At 44.7% G+C, this 23,290-nt stretch overlaps 3 protein-coding genes across 3 annotated transcripts in view; 1 reads left to right on the top strand and 2 right to left on the bottom strand.

Annotated features, from left to right (window-relative positions):
• LOC126532140 (aminopeptidase N-like) overlaps positions 1 to 2,685 on the bottom strand; it is a 35,074-nt gene extending 32,389 nt beyond the window's left edge. Inside the window, exon 1 of the mRNA XM_050179821.3 lies at positions 1,303 to 2,685. Within this exon, the coding sequence (XP_050035778.1) occupies positions 1,303 to 2,444 (1,142 nt within the window). The 5' untranslated portion in view covers positions 2,445 to 2,685. The remainder of the gene's footprint in view (positions 1 to 1,302) is intronic.
• A 3,894-nt stretch (positions 2,686 to 6,579) lies between these two features.
• On the bottom strand, positions 6,580 to 18,613 carry LOC126531408 (uncharacterized). The gene is made up of 4 exons (XM_050178921.3): positions 18,379 to 18,613; positions 13,853 to 14,126; positions 11,728 to 11,915; positions 6,580 to 6,807 (listed from the first exon to the last, which is right to left on the bottom strand). Exons 1-4 carry the CDS (start codon positions 18,550 to 18,552, stop codon positions 6,634 to 6,636), a joined length of 810 nt encoding a protein of 269 aa, XP_050034878.1. The 5' UTR covers positions 18,553 to 18,613; the 3' UTR covers positions 6,580 to 6,633.
• Positions 18,614 to 18,779: 166 nt separating this feature from the next.
• LOC126531410 (AP-4 complex subunit epsilon-1-like) overlaps positions 18,780 to 23,290 on the top strand; it is a 43,465-nt gene continuing 38,954 nt past the window's right edge. The window contains exons 1-7 of the mRNA XM_050178922.2: positions 18,780 to 19,019; positions 19,087 to 19,155; positions 19,245 to 19,368; positions 19,543 to 19,616; positions 19,737 to 19,858; positions 20,260 to 20,425; positions 21,835 to 21,998. Coding sequence (XP_050034879.1) covers positions 18,897 to 19,019; positions 19,087 to 19,155; positions 19,245 to 19,368; positions 19,543 to 19,616; positions 19,737 to 19,858; positions 20,260 to 20,425; positions 21,835 to 21,998 — 842 coding nt within the window. The 5' untranslated portion in view covers positions 18,780 to 18,896. The remainder of the gene's footprint in view (positions 19,020 to 19,086; positions 19,156 to 19,244; positions 19,369 to 19,542; positions 19,617 to 19,736; positions 19,859 to 20,259; positions 20,426 to 21,834; positions 21,999 to 23,290) is intronic.

Raw genomic sequence — 23,290 nt, 5'->3', positions numbered from 1 at the left:
CACCCGCACGGGCTTCCCTTGATAGGCGCTGCCGTGCGTCCAGTTCGGTCGCGCTTGCGTGCTTCGGAACTTCGCGTGCGACCGCCCCTTTTTCCGCGACCGGATTTGAGATGTTCGATGTAACAGTACGGCGTCTCTGAAAATGCTTGTTATGACTGGGCGCAGTTTCATTAGGCACGGTCGGAAGTTTGTAAATGCGTCGAAACGAGGTCGTTATAACCGATAAATAGTTACACCTGGGATGGTTATAAGTAGGTGCAAGATAGTTTTTACCTTTCATCAAACATATCGAAGTCTTCGAAACGGTGTATCGTCGTAGAGGGTGCTAGAAATGGTTAGGCAAGAGAAGTTTACAGTATTTGTGGGAAAAAAAAAACAGGGAAGAGATCGATACGACTGCATCTCTTACAGTCCTGGCTAGCAGTGCAAGGTAGATATTGAAGAAAAAAATGAAGATTAAGGAGGTGTACACAAAAGTGGTAGATAAAAACGTGTGTAGCATACCTGATTAAATCAAGCAGGCTAGGTGACTTTCACCGCCCCGTTTCAAAGGGGATGCCATTAAATCACCACCATCATCACCATCGTATAGTGCGGAGAAGTTGAAGATTTCATAGGAGGTAATTTTGCCACTGCCTCGTCCCAGCTCTATGTACTGCGCTTCTTTCCTTTGTCTTGTGCTGCGCTGTTGCAAGATATGTGATAGTGCAAGAAATGCGGGTATAGCCTAAATGAGCACGCTGCGAGTATTAATAAATTACTCGTCTGCATTAGCGAAACGGCCGCTATTACCGCAAGACCCTTAGTAAACAAGCATGAATTCAAATGCCGAAGACAGGTGCCGACGACGCCCCGAAATTTCCGTACCTGTGAGCCGTGACGTTATTGGTTTCGACAGCGTTTACTGTAGTCTATATAAATGCTTGTAGATAAAGGACTATATGCACTCCTAAAGCAATCAAAGACTCACGTTTCGTGAAGCTTCCCTGTGCCTTAACATCCCAAATACGAGACTAATACTTTGAATCCCAATGACGTCATAGGCCACAATGTTTTCTTCAATAACAATATATCTTTTCTCACCAAACGAATGGAAACGGTATTCTGAAAGACTACATCGCTAGTATAAAATAATTTAGTGTTGGTCCTTTATGAAAGTATAACGATTCAAAAATTCACCTCGCGTTTCTTCCAACTCAGGAAAGCGTCACCAAACCCTACAGCTCATTTATCTCAGCCATAGCCTGTCTGAGATACGGCAAGACTTAGTAGTGCAGGCGCTAATGATGAAAATGGTCTTACACGGGCGGGCCTTCTTCACTCGGGAAGCGCCGGACGTTGAAGCCGTTGTCGTACATAGCCACCGTGCTGAATGGAATGTTTAGCTCGTACTTGTCCCCCGTGAGTAGGTCCTCGGCGAGGTTGATGTACAGGAACTGAGAAAAGTCGTTGGTGCGGATGCTAAGGATGTCGGGACCGGGTGCGCCCGAGGAGAAGCGCAGGGTGACGTTGCCACGATTGATGACCAGATTGGCCGCGTGCAGCTGTATTAGCTTGGTGGGCACCACGGCCTCGAGGGTGATGCGCACGCTGCCCTTGAAAGACATGCTCTGGTCCTGGTATTCTGGCACCAGAACGAGCTTGTACGTGATCGGCATGACCGTTTTCGGCAGGCGAATGTCCTCGACGTTGTGGTCGCCAGCATCGTTGGGGAATGACGGCGTGGCGAAACGAAAGATGGAGTCGTTGCTCGGGGGCGGCGCGCTTTCCCTGTAGGCAGGCACGTTCTCGTCCGCAAAAGCCTGGCTGGCCTTTGTCGTGCGGCTGTTGTCGTTGTCCTTTGTCGCCACCGCGGGGGCTGCTACTGCCGGTGCCTTCTGGACAGCCGGTGCCTTCTGGACAGCCGGTGCCTTCTGGACAGCCGGTGCGTCGTGGACAGCTGGTGCTTCCGGTTCTCCGGCCGCTGCCTCTTTCGTGGCGGCGCCTTTCTCGACCTCATCTTCGCGTTCTTTTTCCTCGGCGATGTTCGGCGGCTTGCGGGTAGGCGAAGCCGTCGCCCTGCGTTTCTTGGGGGCGGCGACGGGTGCCGCCTTGCGCGCCTTGGCCACGTGGTGCTCCGAGGGCTTGCGTGCCAGCGCCTTCTTGTTGACCGCGGGAGCGTTGAAGACAGCGCGTGGTTCATCGGCCGCTTCGTTCTGCGCGACGGTGTTGTGGACGGGAGCGGCGGCAGGACGGCGAGACGACGCCCGCTTTGCAGAATGCGCTGCACTGGCAGGCAACGCCACAGCAGCGACGCTCAACACGAGGCATGCGCCGATCACGAATTGCCATTTTCGCTGGCCAACGAGACTCCTAAGGTTGTGAAAGGCGCTCGTAGCGGTGCCACCTGGTCTCCTGACCTTGGGCCGGCTACCCACGACGTACTGGGCACTCGATTCGTACATGGTATTCGTAGTCGGCACGTGCCCTACAAAGGTTCAGCTGCAACGTCGTTCAGCAAGGAAGCTACGCGATCCCTCGAGGCGTGCTCACCAATCGGTTGTGCGGTGAGGCCCGGCACTCGACGCCGGGGCGTTCACTGTAGCAGCCTTCTAGTACGGTCCTCCGCGGAAGCCATTTGCCAGCACAAGCGGCCCACGATGGCAACCGAGCGCGCGGCGGTCTTCACTTCTTTCACATTGTACCACACGAGAAAACGACTGCTGCGAGCCAATAGAGTAGCCAAAATTAACCCAAATTAATCGGGAAGGGAAGCTGACGTGAAAAGGCATCCCGTTTGGTATAGTACAACATTTCCATGAGAATCGGGAAATTTTGGGCAACTCAATTCCGAATCACGTCGAGTCATGCAAGTCCGAGTCACAGCGAGGCTCTGGCGTAGAGTGTATCTGTAGGTGTGGAGTAGGCTTACGTCTGCGCTTTTATACGTGTCTTCTCATAGTACAGTCGCGATCAATTTGAAGGTCATCGCGCGAGCATCGACTGGCGGGCCTTCCAAGCAGCATAGCGGCCGATTTCAGAACTGCGAAGATAAAAATTGCGCTGCCTTCTTCCCCTATTATGCTCTTCCAGGCTTCAACCATCACCCCCAAGACCAACTCGCCACATTTTTGTGTTTGTTTCCCTTTCATGGCAATGATCTGTGTGCGTCGCTTCCTCATGCATATCTTGGCTAACAATGATGCCTCTGTGCAAAAGCTCATAACGCAATCGAAATGAATTCGCAGGTTATGCCATGAACGGTGACGGGAGTGAAAGCTTTTCAGGGAACACCAAAAGAGAGAGAGGGGAGCTATCTGATGTTTCCCTCTCGACCGACGGTGATGACGTAACGTGGTGCTGCTCCTAGTTTTCGTCGCCGCTCGAGCGATCACCTTCAAATTGATCGCGACTGTACTTCCCATTCTCCTGAACCCCAGCATATTTAAACCACGGGGCCATTCCTTCCTACTTTATTTATTCAAGTCTGCAAGGGTAACATTATACACTTCATATAACCGCTATGAAAACACAGACAGAAATAACTTAGAAGACAAAGACTAGCAAGCGTTGTGAAGTCTCCCGTTATATCCATAACATATGGTATACCATCACGCCACCTGCATATACGAGGTGGCATCAAAAGATTTCAAGACTGGCTCTGTTCTGAATTATTTGCGTTCAAACACTTACACCTTTGAAATAGTTCCCTTGCTCAGCAATACAGCCCTTCCAGTGTTGCTGCCACTTTGTGAATAATTCCTGGACGAATTTTCTGGAATAAATCGAGCACCCTTCCACGATTCGAGCTTGTTTTAAAGGGCCCTTCACCAAGCCCCATTGCAAATTTTGGTTATATGCTGGAAGTTGTTACTATCCTCTAGGGAACGTTCTGCCGCAAAAAATTTTTCAAATCGGCTCATTGATAGCCGAGATAGAAATATTTCAGTGCCGCGAACCCATGATTTCAGCAGGCGGGCTCCACTGCCAAGCAAAGCGCTCTCTCCACTCGCCCCGTCATGCCTACGCAAGTGAAATTCCTTCCCTACGTTCTCCCATACAGGACCTCGAGAATAGCCTGACGCATACGTCACAGGCCCCGGCTTCATTTTTTTTCTCCTCGCTTTTTTTTTTTTTTTTTCGGCGCTACGCTCGTTCGCGCAGCACACGATTTTGCGCGCTGTGCACAAGGAAACATGACTAGCGGTATAATTCAGTGCTACATGAATATTGAGGAAGTAGATGTGGATCGCAGAGCAAGATTACGGGGGGGGGGGGGGGGGGGGGCAGGGCTGGAACACGGTAGAAAATGGCATAGTTTCGGTACCTGCGAGCGTAACCGCACGACCGTAGCTGAAGTACATCTCTTATTTCGGTGCGAAGCAGTGGCGTAGCTAGGTCGTCTGGTACCCGGGGCCCATAGGTCTTCTGTCACCCCCCTCCCCGGGTGTAGCCAGCGGTAAGAGGGGTGTCTTCAGACGGATATGACACCCTCCCCCCCCCACACTGGCCCCTTGCACCCGGGGCCCACGGCCCCCCGGCCCACCCTGTTGCTACGCCACTGGTGCGAAGTAAAACAAAAAACACGCAGACATTCCGTTTGTGTGTTTTAATATTTCTCTAAGCTTCAATTCGTCAATTCAAGCAACAGGGCGCACAGATAACAGGTGTCTTGAATAATTACCGAAGTCGCGTGTCGCCATAAGCGACGTCACACTGCGGACATGACTACGTCACCGTCCAGCTTGGAGGGCGGCGGCCGCGAGGAGAATGAAAAACGGAGTTCGAATTGAAATTTCAGATCTTTCCGCGGCGCGTAGGGATGCAATACTTAGCAGACACGATCGTTATCGCGCAATGTATGCTCTGCACTTGTCAGCTCAATATGGCCAGAACTGGTGAGGGGCCCTTTAAGAAATAGTGTCAAAATCGTGATTCTCGAGTTGGGTGCTTAATTTTGGGAAGTGAAGGGGGAGTGAAGGGGGAGTGAAGTAAGGGGGAGCCAAACCTGATGAGTAGTGCAGAAACCATGTTGTTTCCAGTGAGAAGCTCGTATGTGGTGCGAATAATGACAGGGTGCATTGTCGTCGTGCAGCATCCAGCTCCTCGTATAATCCAGATTGGGCTGTTTTCCCCACACGGCCTTCCCTCATAAGCCCTCAAAATTGACAGTAAAACTTGCTTTTGATAGTCCGGATGTTGATTTGGGATGAATTGCTGATGCACAATACCGTGAATAGCAAAAAAGGCGATGACAATGCACTTTGTCGAGCTGCAGACATGCTTAGCCTTTTTTCGGTTGTGGAGATGCAGAGCTTTTTCACTGCGATGACTGCTGCTTTGTCCCAGCATCGTGTTAATACACGCGAGTTTCGTGCCAACCGATGATTCTCTAATGAAAGAGGGGTCATTCGTCAAGTTTTGTGCACATTTACCTTTCTTTGTTCCCAAAATTAAAAATGAAGCTCAAAGGTCATCACTTTGATACACTTGCTTAAGTCGAGGTCATATTGCACCAGGATTCTCAATTTGTTCAAGACTCCCAGGGCATACTCGCAACGTGGCATATTCGCTGAGAGCACTTTATTGCTGTACAAGGGAGACTATATTAAAGGTGACAGCGTTTGAATGCACATAAATTACTTTCTTCATGACAGAGCCAATTTTCCCACCTCATGCATGGCATTAACTTACCAATTTTTAAATACCAAAGCCAATACCAAAGACCGGTGCCTTTTGTTGCGACCACATGACGTGCCCCAGCACCTATCCCCCCTCCCACCCCCCAGCTGTGCCAAGTTCTTTGTATTGCATTCGATTTTTGCAGCGCAGCTAGATAGCTACTACTCACTCACTCCCCGTGCTGTTTTACCCATTCACATTTTTTCCACGAGTGCATTGTCCCCTACTCTCACGACTCACTCTCTCCTGTGAGGTACCACATGCACAGACTTGTAAAACATGTCATTAGCATAGTGCCCAGCTGAAAGCAAGCACCCTTACTTAGCTCTGACAGGAACACACACTGTGTACCAATGGCAAATGGAACATTCGATGTTTTAATTATACATGCAGGCCTGTTTGTGCTTCTTTCTACTACTAGCAACACAGTTCTTGCGGTGAATGCCTAACACTTTTTCAGTTTCAGCACAATACAAGAAAAATTATAGGCCATTGAAAGCAAACCTGGTGCTCGCATCCATAGTAGCATGCTATGTAGACTAGGAACTGCAATTTAAGTGACCTCCCAGCAGCACTTCTGATGTCACTTCTAATGGGCCACACTGCTCAAGCACTTCCTCTAAGATTTCTGCTGTGTATTTATTTGGCTGGCTAATTCATATGTTATGCAGGAAAAGGTGTACGTGGCTTTGGTTTCTCAATAAAACACATTAGTCTAGCGGAAGCACAATCTTGATATGAATTGCAACCTAAGCATCAAATCTAGCAAATCTAGGATTCATTACAGAACTCAAATAAGTGCAGCACTCACTCTCGATGCAAGAAAATACTGCTTCTGTTGTACCTTTCACTGCGTTCCATGATGCTCGAGAATGCTTGTAATACTATATGCAGATGAAATATAGGCGAAAACCAAAGTGTTTTCTAAAATATGGTTGCGTATGGCAATTTATTTGAGAGGATAAAAAAACACTAAGAAGTTTTCGGCGTCAATTCTTTCAAAGCGTGCTCCAATGTTTCCAATGCAGAAGACCGGTGCATTTTCGGCACCTTTTCATCGAGGATAACTTCTCGTAGTCTTGTCAGGAAGTTAGCTTCAAGCTCGGAACGATTGTGCTTCACAAAGAAACCAATCTTGCTCTGCACCTGCACACAAGAGAGAGAGAGAGAGCTTGCAAATTGCATTTTCAATATAAAGAATGGAGAGTCAATGTTATTTGCGAAAAGCCATTTAAAACAGACCTGTCAACTTTTAGATCAAGATGCTGTGATCAAAGACACACAGTACTAAGATTTGCTTTAACATTGCTATTGCCTATAGATGCAGGATCGGCTGTCCAATAAGTAAAAACACGTTAGCAAAGCTTTTTCTTGCTGTCAATATCAACTTTGTTTTTGTTTGTGTATGGGTAATTCTATGCCAAACGTACCAGCCGAAAAGTCGGTCCTAATTTCTCTAAATTTATAAAAGAAATTGAGGACATTAATTAGCTCTAAAGAAATGCGTTCCCGAAATACATTATGAAAAATAAATTTTTTGAGTGGTTGAGTGCCATTTGAACCCTATTCTTAAAAGGGCCCTCACACACTTTTTATTGAGAAATGCATTTGACGTTAAACTAGACTATTAAAAAAAATGCCTTGCAGCAATAAGCACTTCAACGCATTCAGCAGAAGCGCTTTTGATCCCCTTCATGGTCCTCCTGCTTGTTCTTCAATGCCTTGCGCTACAAAGGTTAGGGCGGAGCAGGTCGTGCCTACAACGCTCTGCTTTCTGAATGCCACAGTGGTGCGCAGTTATTAAATTTGTAATTTACGTAGACCACACTATTTTCTATTTTGGTGCCTACAGTGCACCAAATGTGGTTGTCTTGAGTAAACGAGCTCGCCATGGCACCTTGTGGCAGCCGCGGTATCTATGCTACGAGCAGACCACAGACACACGACTGTAGTGCGTATGCATAGCATTTGCTTTGTGCATGACAGGGCTGGAAGGCACGCACGCACTCATGTGCTCCAGTGTTGCCCTCCTGAGTGGCTAGGACCAGCCTTGTCCTGCACCACCTTGACCGACGGATTGTAGCCACATCGAACTTGTGCATTTTAAAGCATTGTTAATAACTCAATACAAAGTAAAGTCTGCCAAAGCATCTAGCAAGGAGCGGCCGGGTGTGAGCACACACACTGGTAAATGTACGGTGCTCAGGGATTGAAAAGCGATACTCAGACAGTATGGCCAGGGGTGATTCTTGTGCCACCGGTGAGTGCTGGGCGATCGCTGAGGGAGCCCAATTGTGTCACAGTGCATCAAAATGACTCTCGTTTTCATGCGACACGAAACCGCACCAGCTCAATGTCCGCAGCATCCAAAGGTGGCACAAAAAAGTGCCGACCACCGTGCGGTCTGCATAACGCGTATCAATTGCTGAGCACTGCACCCGTGATTTGGCCTTAGTTCCACATTGTTTGAGGCTAGTTGAGTGTTCAAAACTAAAGAAATTATCAAGACAGAATGGCTACAACACCGATAAGCAGAGTGGCCAAAGTATAATTCCTATGCAGACAGCTGTGGCCGAGAGTGAGCAGACGATTATCGGCTTCTTCCGGAACTACGAAACTATTATTAAAATTCAAAAGCAGATTTTAGCTTACTTCATCCTGTTCATGAAACTGCATCAATAAATATTCACAGTGTTATGGTTCACTTTGTGCAGCAATGAATGGAACAGATGCCAAACGCGTGGGTCACGGTGCGCATAATCGTCAAGCTTGTCAACATGAAAAGGCTTGTCCATTGGGTGCGCGTGATGGGATTGTGCGTGGAATGTGCAAATCCTATTCCCCTCTGTCCTAGGTTCAACCCCTCTACGCCAAGGAGTGGTTTCCCTTCCATGCCCCTCTGTGTGGGTTGACTCGTCATGTCTTACGTTCAAGCCTTCTATGCCAAGGAGTGATTTCCCTCCCATGCCCCTCTGTGTGAATTGACCCAACGTGTCCTGACAAGGCCCTCTACCAGGGGGCAGTAGAGAATGAGGATGCCCAGATGGTGGAGGGTATAAGAAAGCCAGCGAGCTGCGACATATGGTCGCATCTTCTCTGTACTTATGTGCAGGTGCATGCATGCTGAACGTTTCTGTATTTTTTGTTTTAGAGCACACTGCTCATCTGTAATCATGTATTAAACTTTTGTTGATTGTTTTTACATCACCTCGTCTTCCCTGCCAAACCCTCTCCAATGGTCAATCTGGTTCGAGCCCCAAGCAAACACTGTTGAAGGTCCCAACACCCCATCTCCTTAGCAACAGTAACAGTGGGAAGAAGCGGACTGATCCAAGCACCCTAATTCAAACACCCTTCTTGATTGACGTCAGCTATCTGCCAATAGCAGCTGTCTATGGGAATCTTGCATATGTTGACATATGCAAGCCGGTGGCAGCTTCGAAGTATGCGAGAAGGAGGCCTCGTTTGAAATGAGCGAGAAAAAGTTGCCGTTGCACTCTGCTTGTCAGCTCCCTGTGCCACACAGGACTGCAAAATCAGGCTGAAGTGTTCACAGTAGCGTATGATATTTGCGGACACTTGTTTTACCACCAAGCCCGAGTGTAGTCAGGGCTCCTCTAAAAGCAAAACATGCGCAAGAAAAATGAATCTTAATTCAAAGAAAGCAGGAAATTTTGTCTCTATATCTTGGAAAGATGGTGCTTGCCGTGCATTGTTTTTTGTATGCCCTGACTACTTTTAATATGTATTAATGCAAGCGGAAAGGTCAATTAGGGAATTTGTGAGATATTTATAAAAGCTTTACATTTATCCACAGTTGTTTCGTTACCGATTCGCGGTAGAATTGTCCAAATAATTGGGTAAAATATTATGACCCATAACAACGACAAAATATCTGAGAAAAATTGTAAATTTACAAAAATTGCAATGTGACACGTTTTCAGCTTGGAATTCAACATTGAGGTGGTCCACCTAAAAATATCAAAAGTTGCGCATTTTATATAATCCCACCTAGCAATTTGTTTTGCAAAGTTAAATCTGAGTAATTTTTGTTTTAGGTGAGAAAAATATTTTGAAGTTTGGTCCCTACATTTACCATACGGGGCCGTTGACCAGCAGTGCATCTTCACTGCAATACATGCCTTCACTGCGATACATGCTACAACAAAATACACTACAAATGGCTACTGTGAGGTTTATATATCTGTTGAAGCCAGTTCTGTGCTAGACTGGACACAAGGAATACCCAGTAAAATTTCTGATTTCATTATGACAACTGTAGATCAGCCCTGAATATAAAATTCGGCGAGGTGTGCAAGGTGGCATGGTGATGTGAGTGGCTAAGGCCTCTCCGGCATGCAGAAAAAAGGAAAGAAAAAAAGGAAAGCTGAACAATTTTTATGTTTCCCAATGTAAATGTATATGCTAATATTAGACTATATGAAATGACTAGACAAATTCTCGGTTTGCTGAACTGTCTTCAAGGAGGGACTTAGAGGGACTTATGTGCCCTTTCTGTGTGCGGCAATATGCTTGCGCTTTTCTTCAATTACGAATACTGACTAGTTGGCACTCTTCTTATGTGACACTTTGTCCAACGGAAAGCCTTGTCTTGCCTTCGGCAAGCAAAGCCTGCCACTTTCAATGTCACTGAAACTCTTGGTCTTTGCAACATGGTTGATGGTGAGCTAAGCATTCAACATCTTCACATTTTATACTTCCTGCTGAAGAAAGTTGATGGGAGAAGAATGGTATTGCTTGTGATAGTAAAGTACCTCAACTTATAGAGATTAGTTTCATTTTCAAAAGTAGCAGAAAACACATTTTGGTGCAGCTTTGGAGACATTTGTTAGTATGTAGCAGGATGTCACAGGATTTGCATTTTGGAGCAGTTTGGAGCAACTGGAGTTGAAATCACATCACTGTGTAGATATATAGTACTACTGTAAGGTTATATATTAAACCTCCACAAGCTTTCCTATCAAACATCACTCCATATAAATTATAACAAAGCAGGAATGAAGATAGAAATCACAAAAGTAACTGATTAGTGTTGGAATTTGTAGCCTATGTTTAATGAAGGCAGCTCATCTTGTTTGTAAATATTATAAACATCTTAAGACCCGTAAGTCAGCCATCAATAAAACCATATCTGACAATGTGAACACATTAAAATATAAATGTGTGCATTATGTACAAAATGCTGCAGTGATCAATTGGCAAACATGGTAACACGCTACAGGGAAGCCATAAATTAGCAAAAACAATCTTGCACTCCTCTCCTGGGTTTTTCAGTCCTAACTTCATGTGGCATGATGCCAGCAGTCATGCATGTGATGTCACTATGCTAAAAGCTGTTGATTGGTCAAACTACGATGAGTGCTAGCGCCACGGTGACGTTTGGTACTGACGTATCCATGTGTTTCCAAGAGAAGTACATGGCGAGGAGGAGAGTGTGCACATGGGTAGCGCTAGCGAAGACAAGCAGGAAATCGTGGCCGCTGTGTAGTCATTCATAAAATGAAATGCCTGTGATATTGCTACTATGACATCATGTTGAAAAAAAAAAAACTAATAAAAATACTTGTGGCAATAAAAAAAACAACCTTGCAGCTGTTCATTGTAGACCAGTACAGTGCTGCCAGACTATACCAAATTTTCAAGCTTAGAGTAGTTTAGGGGCCCTTTAGAAGAGCACCTCTGTTTTTGTCTTGCGCACACTATGTTTAGAGACCAAAAAACTACAAACACATTAACATTCAAAACTGTCTGGCAGCCTGGGCAGACATGTAATGGCATGTAGAGAAAGTGGATGAACAGGGTTTGGGGGAATAAGCGAAAAAAAAACTGAAGCCATGATTTCAAAGTGGCTTGTGCTGTTTCCTGTAATTCACTTGTGTGGTACTCGTGATAGCTCATGAGAACAAGCGCAAGAACGCTTTCACAGTAATCTGTGAGTTGCTGATGACAACTGGCTGGCTTAGGTACACACATTATCACTGGTCTTACAAAAATAAAAAAAATGCACTTCTTGAGCATAAAATGGAAATTAAATAGAATGCTTACCAATCGAAAGCAATGGCTTAGGAAAAATGGCTTGCGGCTTTCCAACATGTACTCAAGGTATTTCCATACAGGGACTCTGAGCGGATTCACAGGCTTTCCTTGTAAAAGGTAACGGGTGTAAAACTCGCAAAGAAATATGGCATTACTTAGAAATGCCTGCGGCGATGATTCCGCTTTCTGTTCGAATCCTGCAAGGACAGAAAACAAGGGGCTAATTGTCAAAACTGTGTTCAGTTGAGTGCTATGCACTCATTAGTAGTAGTTTTAAAACCGAAATTCACAAATACTTCGTTTAAAAAGGAATAAGAACAATAATAAGACTATAACACATTATACAAATGCTTTAAGAGGCCAAACAACTGATTAGACAAATTATTATCAATATGGAATGAAGACTATTGTATGCAATTCACAACTGAAAGGGGACACTAGTGAATCCAAGGCAAGAACACTAAGAAACATACTAAGAGACTTTGTCAAGAAGCAAGCAGTATGTGCAGTGCATTAACACACACCTAATGGTTGTGAAATCAATCATGAAGTTTAATATCCCAAAGCAGCACATAGGCTATGAGAAATGCTGTGGTCAAGGACTCCTGCTTAACTTATCCACCTGGAGCTCTTAATGTACACCTAAGCCTAAGTAAACAATTCCTTCCGTATTCCGTCCCAGTGGAATGCGGCCTCTGTACCTAGCAATCAAACCTGCCTCCTTGTGTTCATTGCCAAAACACCATAGCCACTGTGGTGCATGTTTAACAGTCGTAATGCACTAAGAGTGGCAATAAAAAATTCTAGCATAAGTATGTTCCATTTCACCAAATCTTGCAACTTACCATAAAACTGGGTTCTTTATGTTTAATAACTAGAGCAGAAAAAATTATGTGACATGTTATTACTTAAAAAAATTACTGTAACCAAGCTATAGTACAGCAAGCATCACTCATTGCTGCCTGGGTGTTCTTATCACTACTGACCACCAAGGTAATCTCATTTTTGATGCCATGTATGAAATTTGAGATACTTCCCTTCTTAAACACCTTGTAGATTGCGGAAGCCTAAGTATAATGTTCATAATATACTCTAGTCTAATAAACTTAGGTGGGCCCAAGGGTACTGTAGGTCATACAGCTGCAGTAACGTCAGAATTGTATCACAGAAATTTTTTAGTGCCAATGATGATTGCTTATCACAACTGTACATTTAGTTTTATACTCAAATATAACACACATAGTCTTTAGTAAACTTCCCTCCCAAAAATTGTGTGCACTAGAACAGAGCATACAGTAGTACAAAATGGTTGCATTTCCAATGTTTACACTTTTGCTTGCCAAGTTATGAGAGGTGATGAAACACATTACATTGGCTACATGAAGAGGAATGCTGCCTTGACAGAAATTTAGTCACACATGATGCACTTGACAGTTTGTTGTACAATTCACAAACCATATGCTTTTAAAGGATTTGCATGCTTCATCAAAACTCCCGAAGTTCTTACAGTGAGATTGACACCCTTTACAATATTGATTTTTGACGGCGCACAAAGCTAGCATCTCGGTCAACTGTGCACCTTCAGGGTAAGCAGTTTCAATGATGTAGTCGAATAAAAAATTTGTTCTGGTTCATTGGTTACAGATTACTTGAATACTGCAAATTTGGCTTTAGGCATACTCTACCTGCTCACATGGCATCGAAACTGAAATGGCCCTCCATCATGTTCTAGTGCTTCAAAACACTAAAACTTCCTGTTTATCTTTTCAACTGGTTCATCAATTGGGGCTACCGAGGGCTGTGATGTAGTTGATTACAGCACAGTCTGCTGCATATTCTCAGTGCATTCAGATGAGATGCACGACTATATACTGAAATCAATCTTAGCACAGTAAAGCCACAAAGCTTGCTCAGTCTATGAATATGCCAGTATATGACATGTATTCATGAAGCAGCATCAACAGCAACCTGATCCCAAATATAGCGGCAGCTGGAGAATGACATGAGAACATCTGATGCCAAGCATCCCAGGAAACATGCATGCAACAGTTTCTTGTGCTTTTAAGTAGAACATACAATCTGAATATGTGCACTCAAGATGACATTATCACAACTAAAGAACATAAGAACTCACCTTCAAATTCTTGCTGCATTCTCGTCAAAACTTTGGTCCTCAGCTTGCAACCATCAATCTCCAGATCGCAAAGCTGCACAATGGCCTGGCACGTAACCTCAGCCTGATCTGGTCCAAGTAGGCAAAGTTCATACATTGCATTCACGGCATTGTCCATGTCATGAGGGGTCTTCAGTTTCTCAGTGAGCAAAGAAAGGTGCTTGGCAAAGGCTGCGTCTGAAGCTTGCAAGTACTTGAATTGTGTACAAAGTTTCTTGATCTCATCATTTTCTTGCTGAAAGAGAATGCATTCCAATTGTTAGTAGCTTCATCAAAGAAGAATATGCAATGGATTCACGGGGCTCAACATCTCAAAGCAAAAATTAGGCTCGATGAAAAGTGCACTACCCCCTAAAGAAGAATACCTAAACTAACTAAAAAGTTAAAGCAATAATGCAGTCAGCAGCAAGCTAAAGAATGTAGATCTTATGCCATTCTTTTGGATCTACTCTTTCCAACTTCTGCCATTAGTTTGCGTGCTACGACATAGCAGTTATCACTGGGATTGACCATTTGACATTGTAAAATATAAGAAGGAATACAATAAAAGAAGTGGTACAAAACAAGGTGCCCAATTTACCATTTGTACAAAGAAAGGAAAACGTTGTATATGCAGCAAATTTTTGACATCTTAAATAATTCCTGCACTTGTGCTGGACTCAAACAAACCAAATTTCATTGCCTACTATATTCAGTGCACCCTGGAAACAGTTATGTTTGTTTTCTTCATGCAATGCATGGTGCAATGATCAAAATTTGGGAGCTGAATGCAGATGGCAATTAATAATCGTTTATGGTGTGCTGATAACCTAACATAGGTGTCATGTCAAACACTTAGAATCCTGAGTTTGTCAGTCAGTCACTTCAAGGTTTATTTATTTTATTAAATAAACTCTGGGAAGGGGGGGGGGGGGGGGCAAACAAAATAGACTTCATATTCAAATAACAATATTCCATGCAAAATACAAAAGAAAAAATGAAACACTACACTGAGTACACTGCAAAAGACAAGTTACACGGCTAAATGTGATGCAAGCAGAGGACATGTACAGCCGCGGCCACGTCTGTGTAGAGCGCGCGAGCAGACGGCCTTGCTCTGCGGGGCGACACCGTGCGGCAGTTGTGGGATCTGACACAATGTGCCCAGGAGCATGCGCGGCCTAATAGACATGCAGGTCAGCGCACGCTGCTTTAAACCAGAAATTATGTTGGTAAGCGCACGTGTTTTGCCGGTTGTGCGCATTACCTGAGGGCGCCATCTTACTACGCGCGATGACAAGGGAATTGCGCACGTGAGTGATAGCGTGTGCGATTCTGTCAGGGCACTTGATATGAAAAACTATGTCTTCACCAATCTCAGATAATGTTATCGGCCAATGAAATGACAACATCGCATGCGTGCAGTGTAGTATAGTGTCGCCCCCTGTCAGATCTCTGTGTCATCGTAGATGTATGTTTTGTAGTTGTTTAGCTAGATGGCGCACCTCCCTTCTGTCATGTGACGAGCTTGTACCAATCGGGAGGTGTCATCTGGCATGTGAACAGGCCCCGCACACTCTCAAGTTCAACAAATGGCCACAGAGGGCGAAAAATCAATCGAGGCGCGTTTCAGCGTAAGCGCGCAAGTGGAGCTACTGTAATTTGGTCGACTACTTTAATTTGTGCTTTTTCTGCTAGGGGCGCTGAACATGCTGAATTCTTTAATTTACACAAACCATCGACATGAACAATCGAGGTGTCTAAGGATGCTTTTTTACCTCAGGCAAATAGGCAGTTGATTTTTTAAATATTTGATTGTTGAAGCTGCTTTTTAGTCATAGCGTCAAGGTTTTTGTGCTCGATTAACCACCGACAGCCGACAGCCTATTGGTATCGATGTGTTTCCTGGCCGTTGGCGTTCGAATACTACGGCGGTAAAACATTTTCGAAAGCATGCTGGTTTCGTCTGCGAGTCATTACATAGACTTGCTGTAAAAAGGCCTACTCTTGGCAAAGAATAGTGCCTCATTTTGTTTAGGCGTTGATTATCATAATGAATGCGGCGGAGGTTGAGGGAGTACGCTTGAAGGTACGTTTTTATGCCGTTGATCTCCATAACACCGCAAGTACGCAAACCGATGTCACAGAACACCCGATGCATCATTGTGTGTTCTCCGTCATCGCTTGTTTGCTGTATGCCTACTAATTCTTCATTTCTTCAAGTGTTGTATCCTCCTTTTGTCCTTGCTCTCTTGTGCTTCACTTACAGTATGTCGTTCCGTCAGCTGTAATGCGCATTTGCAAAACCAATACGTTTGATAAGACGCAGTGGTTATCATAATTTCACTACACGTGTATTAAGCTGGCACATATGGTTCAGATACAGATACCTGTATGCGAACTTGCACGACGTTGATGCGGAGATTAGGATAATTATGACACCCGTAAGGAAGAGGCAGCTGACGGCCGTATAAGCGGTTGCGTTCTTTCCGCCAAACTACCCGGCCTGGTAGTGCTGTAAAGATGCTGCATAAAAGTGACACGCGGTGACAGGGAAATTATTTGTAGCTTAGGTCTTCTTTCTTGTGCGTTTGTGCTACCCTTATTAATGAGCCATTTCTTGACTATGTAACCGCGTTTGTGTGGATGCGTAGACGTGTGCTTTTTGTTGTACTTGTAAAATGCAAATAAAATATTTTCAGGCTTACTCAATCTTTGGTGTCGTGTGCGTTTATTCCAGTCGAGGCCATCGTGCCACCTGGAAACCGCATTCTGTCAGTAGCCCTACACGAAATGCAACAGCTGGAGCGCGGCGGCACAATTTAACTCAGGGTAACGGCGGCGTAATAAACGAAAAACCGCTCGGGATGCCCATAAAAGTCAGTTTAGAGTGTGCCTTAACTCGATATCACTCAGCGCTACATGTATTCTGCTGCGCCTCGATCGTGCTCCCGCCAGTTTGGTTGCTGTGTGGCAAACGTAGCGCCTACATTAATATGTAGGCGCTACGTTTGCTACACAGCAACTAAACTGGCGGGAGCACGATCGAGGCGCAGCAGCCAGAAACCCAGTAAAGCCACAGAACACCTGGTAAAGCGTGTGCAAAACCCCGTTTCCGTTTCCTGTTGTGCAGCGCCACCTGTGGTCGCATACTTTAGTTCACGACGCCACCGCTATGCTTATTTCCGTAGCACTGTGGAAGGCACAGTTTCCCTTCTCTAAGTTTGTATAGGTGTTCTGTGATGTGAAGCCTTTATAAGTAATAAACGGCCGCGGGTCGGCGAGTCTTCGTTCCGGTTTTCATCGGGAGCAGTTAGCTCCGTGTCTCCTTCACTGCGCCGGCGCTAGCCGCGCGTTCGCCCGTCGGGGCCTCCCGCTTGCCTGCCGCTGCCGACACAACATGCAGCTTATGTTACACATAGAAGTCAAACCTTTTCGCAGAATTTATTCGCAATGGCTCCCCGACTCGCAGCGGATGAGCGCCGCGCAATTGCCATTATGGGGCGCACAATGTCCCAAAGAGCGATAGAGTCGGGCGCGTGTTATCAGCTGAAACGCGTAATCTTTGGCATGGCGGTACCGAGAGCGCCCTGAGGAAGCGTACATATTCGGTTGAACAACTGCCCGTTTCAACGTTGCCACTCGTGCAATGCAGTTCTGCATGTATATTAGGCCGCGCATGCTCCTGGGCACAGTGCGTCAGATCCCGCAACTGCCGCACGGTGTCGCCCCGCAGAGCAAGGCCGTCTGCTCGCGCGCTCTACACAGACGTGGCCGCGGCTGTACACCCGTGAACAAAAGTATACGGACCACAGGGTCGTCGAAAAAGACTGAATTTCTCCGTAATTAACATACATAAACGGAAACCAATGAGTCCACTAGAAAATTCGAAATGTCAAGTTTGGACTGCACTCTTTAATTTCAAGTTCGAATAACCAACAGAGCAGAAAACCAGTTTTATCGCGCAATCCCTGGTCCGTATACTTTTGCTCACGGGTGTAGAATTAGGTAGCATGTCAGGAATGCATGTATCAAACATCCCAAGAAAGACGGTGCAACATCAGTGAATTCAGTGCAGACGTTTATCATATCTTGAACAATGCCATCGGACCACTATGTAATGCAGAGTAACCTGGTTTGAGTGAATATAGCTGAAGCAGATCTTAAGATTACAGTGAAGTAAGACTATGCTTTCTGAGCAAAGAACTAAAATATTGTACCACAATTTTGACTCAAGTGACATTTAACCTAGCGCCGGATGATTAAAAATAAATAAATAAACAAACACCCATGCAAGCAACCTGCACTCATTTAACAAAGTTAAGCTCGTTAGGTATGTAACCTGAATGAATATGTACACCTGGACGTCAGCATGCACTATTTCTATGAAGCAAAACATGAACTATGAAATATGAATATATGTAACAACAGGAACGTCATTCCCGATCATGTCAAACGATGCAGGGCACCGACATGCCGGTTAGCAAGTTTATGACAGGCGCCACTACCTTGCTGGGAGCAGCGCTGATGGGAGTGGACGGCGGCGGTTGCTCGTTTTCACCTGTTGTCTTGGTGTCGCCTCCAGGTCCCACGGGGCCGCCTTCCTCAGGTTCTTCTTTCGGTCGCCGCAACTGATGCCGAACTTCAGGGAACGCTGCTCTGCCTCTGCCGCGACCTGCCATTTCGTCTCCCACAAAGCCCACAAATGACTTTAACGGATTCCATTGAGGATTCCCAGCGGACTGTTCACGATCTTCTATGTCAAAATGGTACAATAAAAACGGCATTGTACCGTGATTCATCGTCAATGTAATAAAATTGAAAACAATAAAGAAAGTGTTATTGGTGTGTTATTATATTCCTATAGATATTTAATAAATATCAAAGCAGTGAACATAAATAGCCCACTGTGCAATAGGCGTGGCAACAATAACAAATATGTCTGCCTCCAGTTGTTGGTGTTGGTGCGTTGCTGTTTGCTCCTTTGGCCGCGTAGAAATAATGAACCCATGAAACATATTGCACAATGTCTAAAATAGTCGAAAAGACAGTGAATTCTCTCCAGGCTTACGTGAGCCGGAACATTCTGAGGGGAGAGTTTCTTCTACAAGACTTCACGCTGGATATCGCCTCTGCCGCATCGAAAGAGGTGAGTTTCACTTTAGCTTCAGAAAAGAAAATTCTTGTGCAGATGCCATTTTATGTTGTTTTTGAAGGATGAAAACGAAATCATTGCCAGGAAACTGTCGGCGTTAGAGCAAGACATGAAAGATTATTCAAAAACGGTAAGAAAGAAGTTGCTTTCATAGATGGAAGCGCACTCATGGTTCGCTATGGGGTGTTTCATCGTCCAATTGCATTGTCTTTTCGACAGGATCGTATAGAGGAGTACCTCCTTCAGGCTATGTACCTGGAAATGTTGGGGCATCCAACGCCATTCGCATATGTTCATGCCGTCAAGCTTCTGCAGCAAGGACAACTCAACCAAAAGCTGATAGGTAAATTAGATTCATTCACCTGCTTTCCTTCCTTATCTTCAACTGCACAATCGCCTGAGAAATACATTATGTCAGGGATCACCTGCCTTTTTATTATTTTATTGAATTACTCAACTAATCTATATTGGACAGCTTTTTTAGATGTAACCATCACACAACAATGCCCGTTTTCAGGTTATCTGGCAACAACCGTGTTCTTGGATCCGAGTCACGAGCTGGTTGTACTTTTAATCAACAGCATTCAGAGGGTAAGCAACGCGACTGTATACAAACGGTTCGGTCTAAAAAAAAAAAAAAAGGAAAGAAAGACAGGAAGTGGTTATAGGTGAAACAAATAAACGCGTGCATTAAACACATGATCATTGCAGGACCTGGCAAGCAAAGTTTCCCTTGTCGTTGTCATGGCACTTGAAATCATACCGAAACTTATTCACGGTGAATTTGCCTTGGCTGTTGAGCCACTCGTCATTGAGAAGACAAAGCATTACAGGTAATATTAAGTACACTGAGGAGTTGTGCATGATCGAAAACACCTAGCTAAGTTGCATGTGTATCATATCGCACAATACACTTAAGTAAAAGCAGACTGCTTTGTATGTTCTGTGAAAACTTTGCCGGCACAGTTTTGTTTCACGTCATTGGTAAAGCTAGAAATATTTGTATCATCTATGATGTCATGGGGACAAAATGTAAACTTTCCATTTTTCGCAAGGCTCTGGAGTAAGTATGAGGCCACCTGTTTTTATTCTGGCAAATCATTTCTGCAGAACACAGAAGTTATTTTTAGTCTCATTGCATAATGCTCTAACTAGCTTAATCTCCAAGAAAACCTGTTGGATGACAAGAAATCCCTCATATTCTCTGTCCACATTGATGCTACTTTGTTTTCAGCTCTGCAGTGCGCAAAGCAGCCCTCGTAACTCTTCAGCACTGTTACTCCCAGTGTGGTTCCACTCAGATTCCATTGGCCCCTGTACGAATCTTGGAAAAAGGACTAGCTGACACTGAAATCAATGTAGTGTCATCAGCAGCTCAGTGTATACGAGCATGTGCAAAGGTAAAAGCTTTTCTCTTCACCTTTCATAATGACTTCTGAAGCATGCTAGTGTGAAGCCATGTGCTTATAGTATATATATCAGTCTGGGCAGCTGTGGGATGACAAGTCTAATACGCGCACGCACGCACGCACGCACGCGCACACACACACACACACACACACACACACGCACGCACACACACGCGCGCACACGCACACACGCACACGCACACACACGCACACGCACACACACGCACACCTTTACGAACATTTAGCAGATAATCCCGGCTGCTGTATTTCACTTATTTTCCTTCTTCAACATGATTTATTTATTTATTTAGTCATACTCATTTGCACAACTTCCTGTCAATCAGACACCTTGCCAATTAGAATTCTAATTCACTAGTTATCTAGATAATTAACCATAATTGTGTAAATAAGATGGTGAAATTGTGCTTTCTGATGAGGTCTATACCATGGCCATGGATTAAACAGCAATGGGTAGGCAAAACACAATAGAACAATAATCAAATATGCATAACTGCACATAAATACATCGTTACTTTTACAGTAAACATTGTACATGGGCTCAAACAGGAAATAAAACAGTTTAAATCTTGCAGAAGACAAGGATATGCAGAAAATATCAACAGTGTGGAGAAAGAAGAGCAACACTACTACTCAGACTGGTTTAAAAAGTGCTCTAGCTTTCATTATGAAATGAAAAACAGGGATGTACAATTATTTGAAATTTTGAATACGAATAAATTTGCCATTCAGTTGGTATTCATTTTGAGAATTCGCTAGTGAGGTTGTTGAATATTACAAGGGACAACAGTTATTGTAGTCTACAGGGAGAAATACTTACCTAAGGGGTCATTATGTCATTACCATCGTGGTCATTAATGCACCATTATGCTCACTTTTCTATTGTTTCCTATCTACAAGCCTCTCAGTTGACCTGACATTTAGTTGTTAAAAGCCAGATATGTATCGCATAACATAAATGACGATGAGCAAAACGTGAACAAGGGGAAAGCAACAGCGCACATTTTGACAAGTGGACTTGTCTTCTTCAAGGCAACATATGCTTTTCATCTTGAAGAAGACAAGTCCACTTGTCGAAATGTTTGCTCCTGCTTTCGCCTTGTTCACATATTGCTCATTGTCTTGAATTTCCATCTCCCGCCTTCCCCCCGTTTTCCCTGGATAATGTAAATGAGTCATTTTTATTTCCAACTGGACTCCACAGAACCTTTATATCTATTTAGAAAGTTTGTTTAGAAAGCAGAAATAATTGGTATTCGATTTTATATCTGAATGTTCTTCGATTTCTGGGGGGATATTCAATTTTATTAGAAAATTTCACTATTCGTACATCCAATTGAAAAACGGTATTCTTGACCGTTGTTTTCATCTTGGAATAACAGGACAATGGTGGTGAAATTGGTCACCTGTGCTCCCCTTTGCTGGATGTGCTAAGTCAACTCAGGTTGAAGAGGGCACACAGTGATTACGAGTTCGGAGGAATCTCAGCACCTTGGCTCCAACTGACTATTCTCAGTGCCCTGGGTCATCTGCAGCTTAATAAAGAGTAAGTATTGCTCATATTTCTACTGCTACTGACTTTCTTCCATGTGGCTGAAGCTTTTGCTATTGTATTTATATTTGTTTGGATAAGCTGTAGGCTAAGAAAAGTTATGTTGCTAATCCTTGTATCTTTAGTAATTTGAAGTTATGAAAGAACGCCAAACGTAAACTTTGCTGTTTGGCTTTTGCAATGAAGCTTTCTGTTCTTATGGCCCGTTATCACTTATCACTACAATTACCTGTTGATGTAGAAACTTAACACATAGCAGGAAGCCAAGCAAGGAAACAGCTTGTACTGTTATTACAGTGGCACTGAGCTTTTGGTTCGGTGACCCTCACCCCGCAGGGGCGTCTGCATGAGCAGGCGTTTGGTGCATTGTGACACCATGTACCCGAGCACATGAGGGTTGGACCCTCCCACGTGTAGCCGTGCGTGGCTTAGCCGTGTCCGGGGAAAGGGGGATCCTGGGGGTTGAGCCGATGCCGGGTGTTCGAACCTTTAAGGCCCCCCGGCGGAGGCAACACACCTCTTTGGCCACTGCTTCACGTAGACGGCACCCCCGGACTGACCCACCCGGGGGAAATAGGTATTTGCCTTTCCTGTCTCTCTCTCCCTCCAGCCTTTGTCTTTCTCTCACTTTTCATCTTTCCTGTCTTCTCCTAGCTTCCGCTTACCTCCAATTTTTCCAGGCAGCAAGGGTTAACCTTGTGTGAATAGCCAACCTAGGTTATCTCCTATTTGGTTATAGTGATAACGTACAGCTGGCGTTTGCAGGAGCTGTTTTTACAGTCCCTGTAGCGTCCCCTTGTAGGGCTGCATGGTGGGTGGCTGGCTTTATTGCCGGAAACTACAATTCCTCTATGGATAACTCCTTTCCTCCACCACCTGATCGCCTTCAGAAAAGAGGGTGCACCGATGAAGTCTTCCAGTTTTTCAGACGCCAAGTCCACAACTTCCCACGTTTCCATGTAGTTAATTCGGAAAAACCCGACAAACCAGTGTGCACCATTTCTCTGTTCCTTGTATCAAAGACTTTCACTGATGTTTTTGGTCCCGGTTATAAGGCGATGAGGATGGCAAGCGGTGATCTTCGCCTGGAGCTCCGTGATAAGAAGCAATACGAGAAACTGCCGAAACTAGTGTCATTTGGGGAGACCCAACTAATGGTAACCCTGCACCGTACTATGAACACCACCCGCGGTGTTGTGTAGGACGATGACTTGATGGAGCTCACTGAGGCTGAACTCTTGGAGGGCTTCAGTGAACAAAATGTTATCAATGTCAAAAGAATTAAG

The sequence above is a fragment of the Dermacentor andersoni genome, chromosome 5 (genome assembly GCF_023375885.2).
Source record: "Dermacentor andersoni chromosome 5, qqDerAnde1_hic_scaffold, whole genome shotgun sequence".
In the NCBI taxonomy this organism is placed as follows: domain Eukaryota; kingdom Metazoa; phylum Arthropoda; class Arachnida; order Ixodida; family Ixodidae; genus Dermacentor; species Dermacentor andersoni.
Note: the sequence above shows the minus strand (reverse complement) of the source record. Positions and strands in the feature narration are given on the sequence as shown.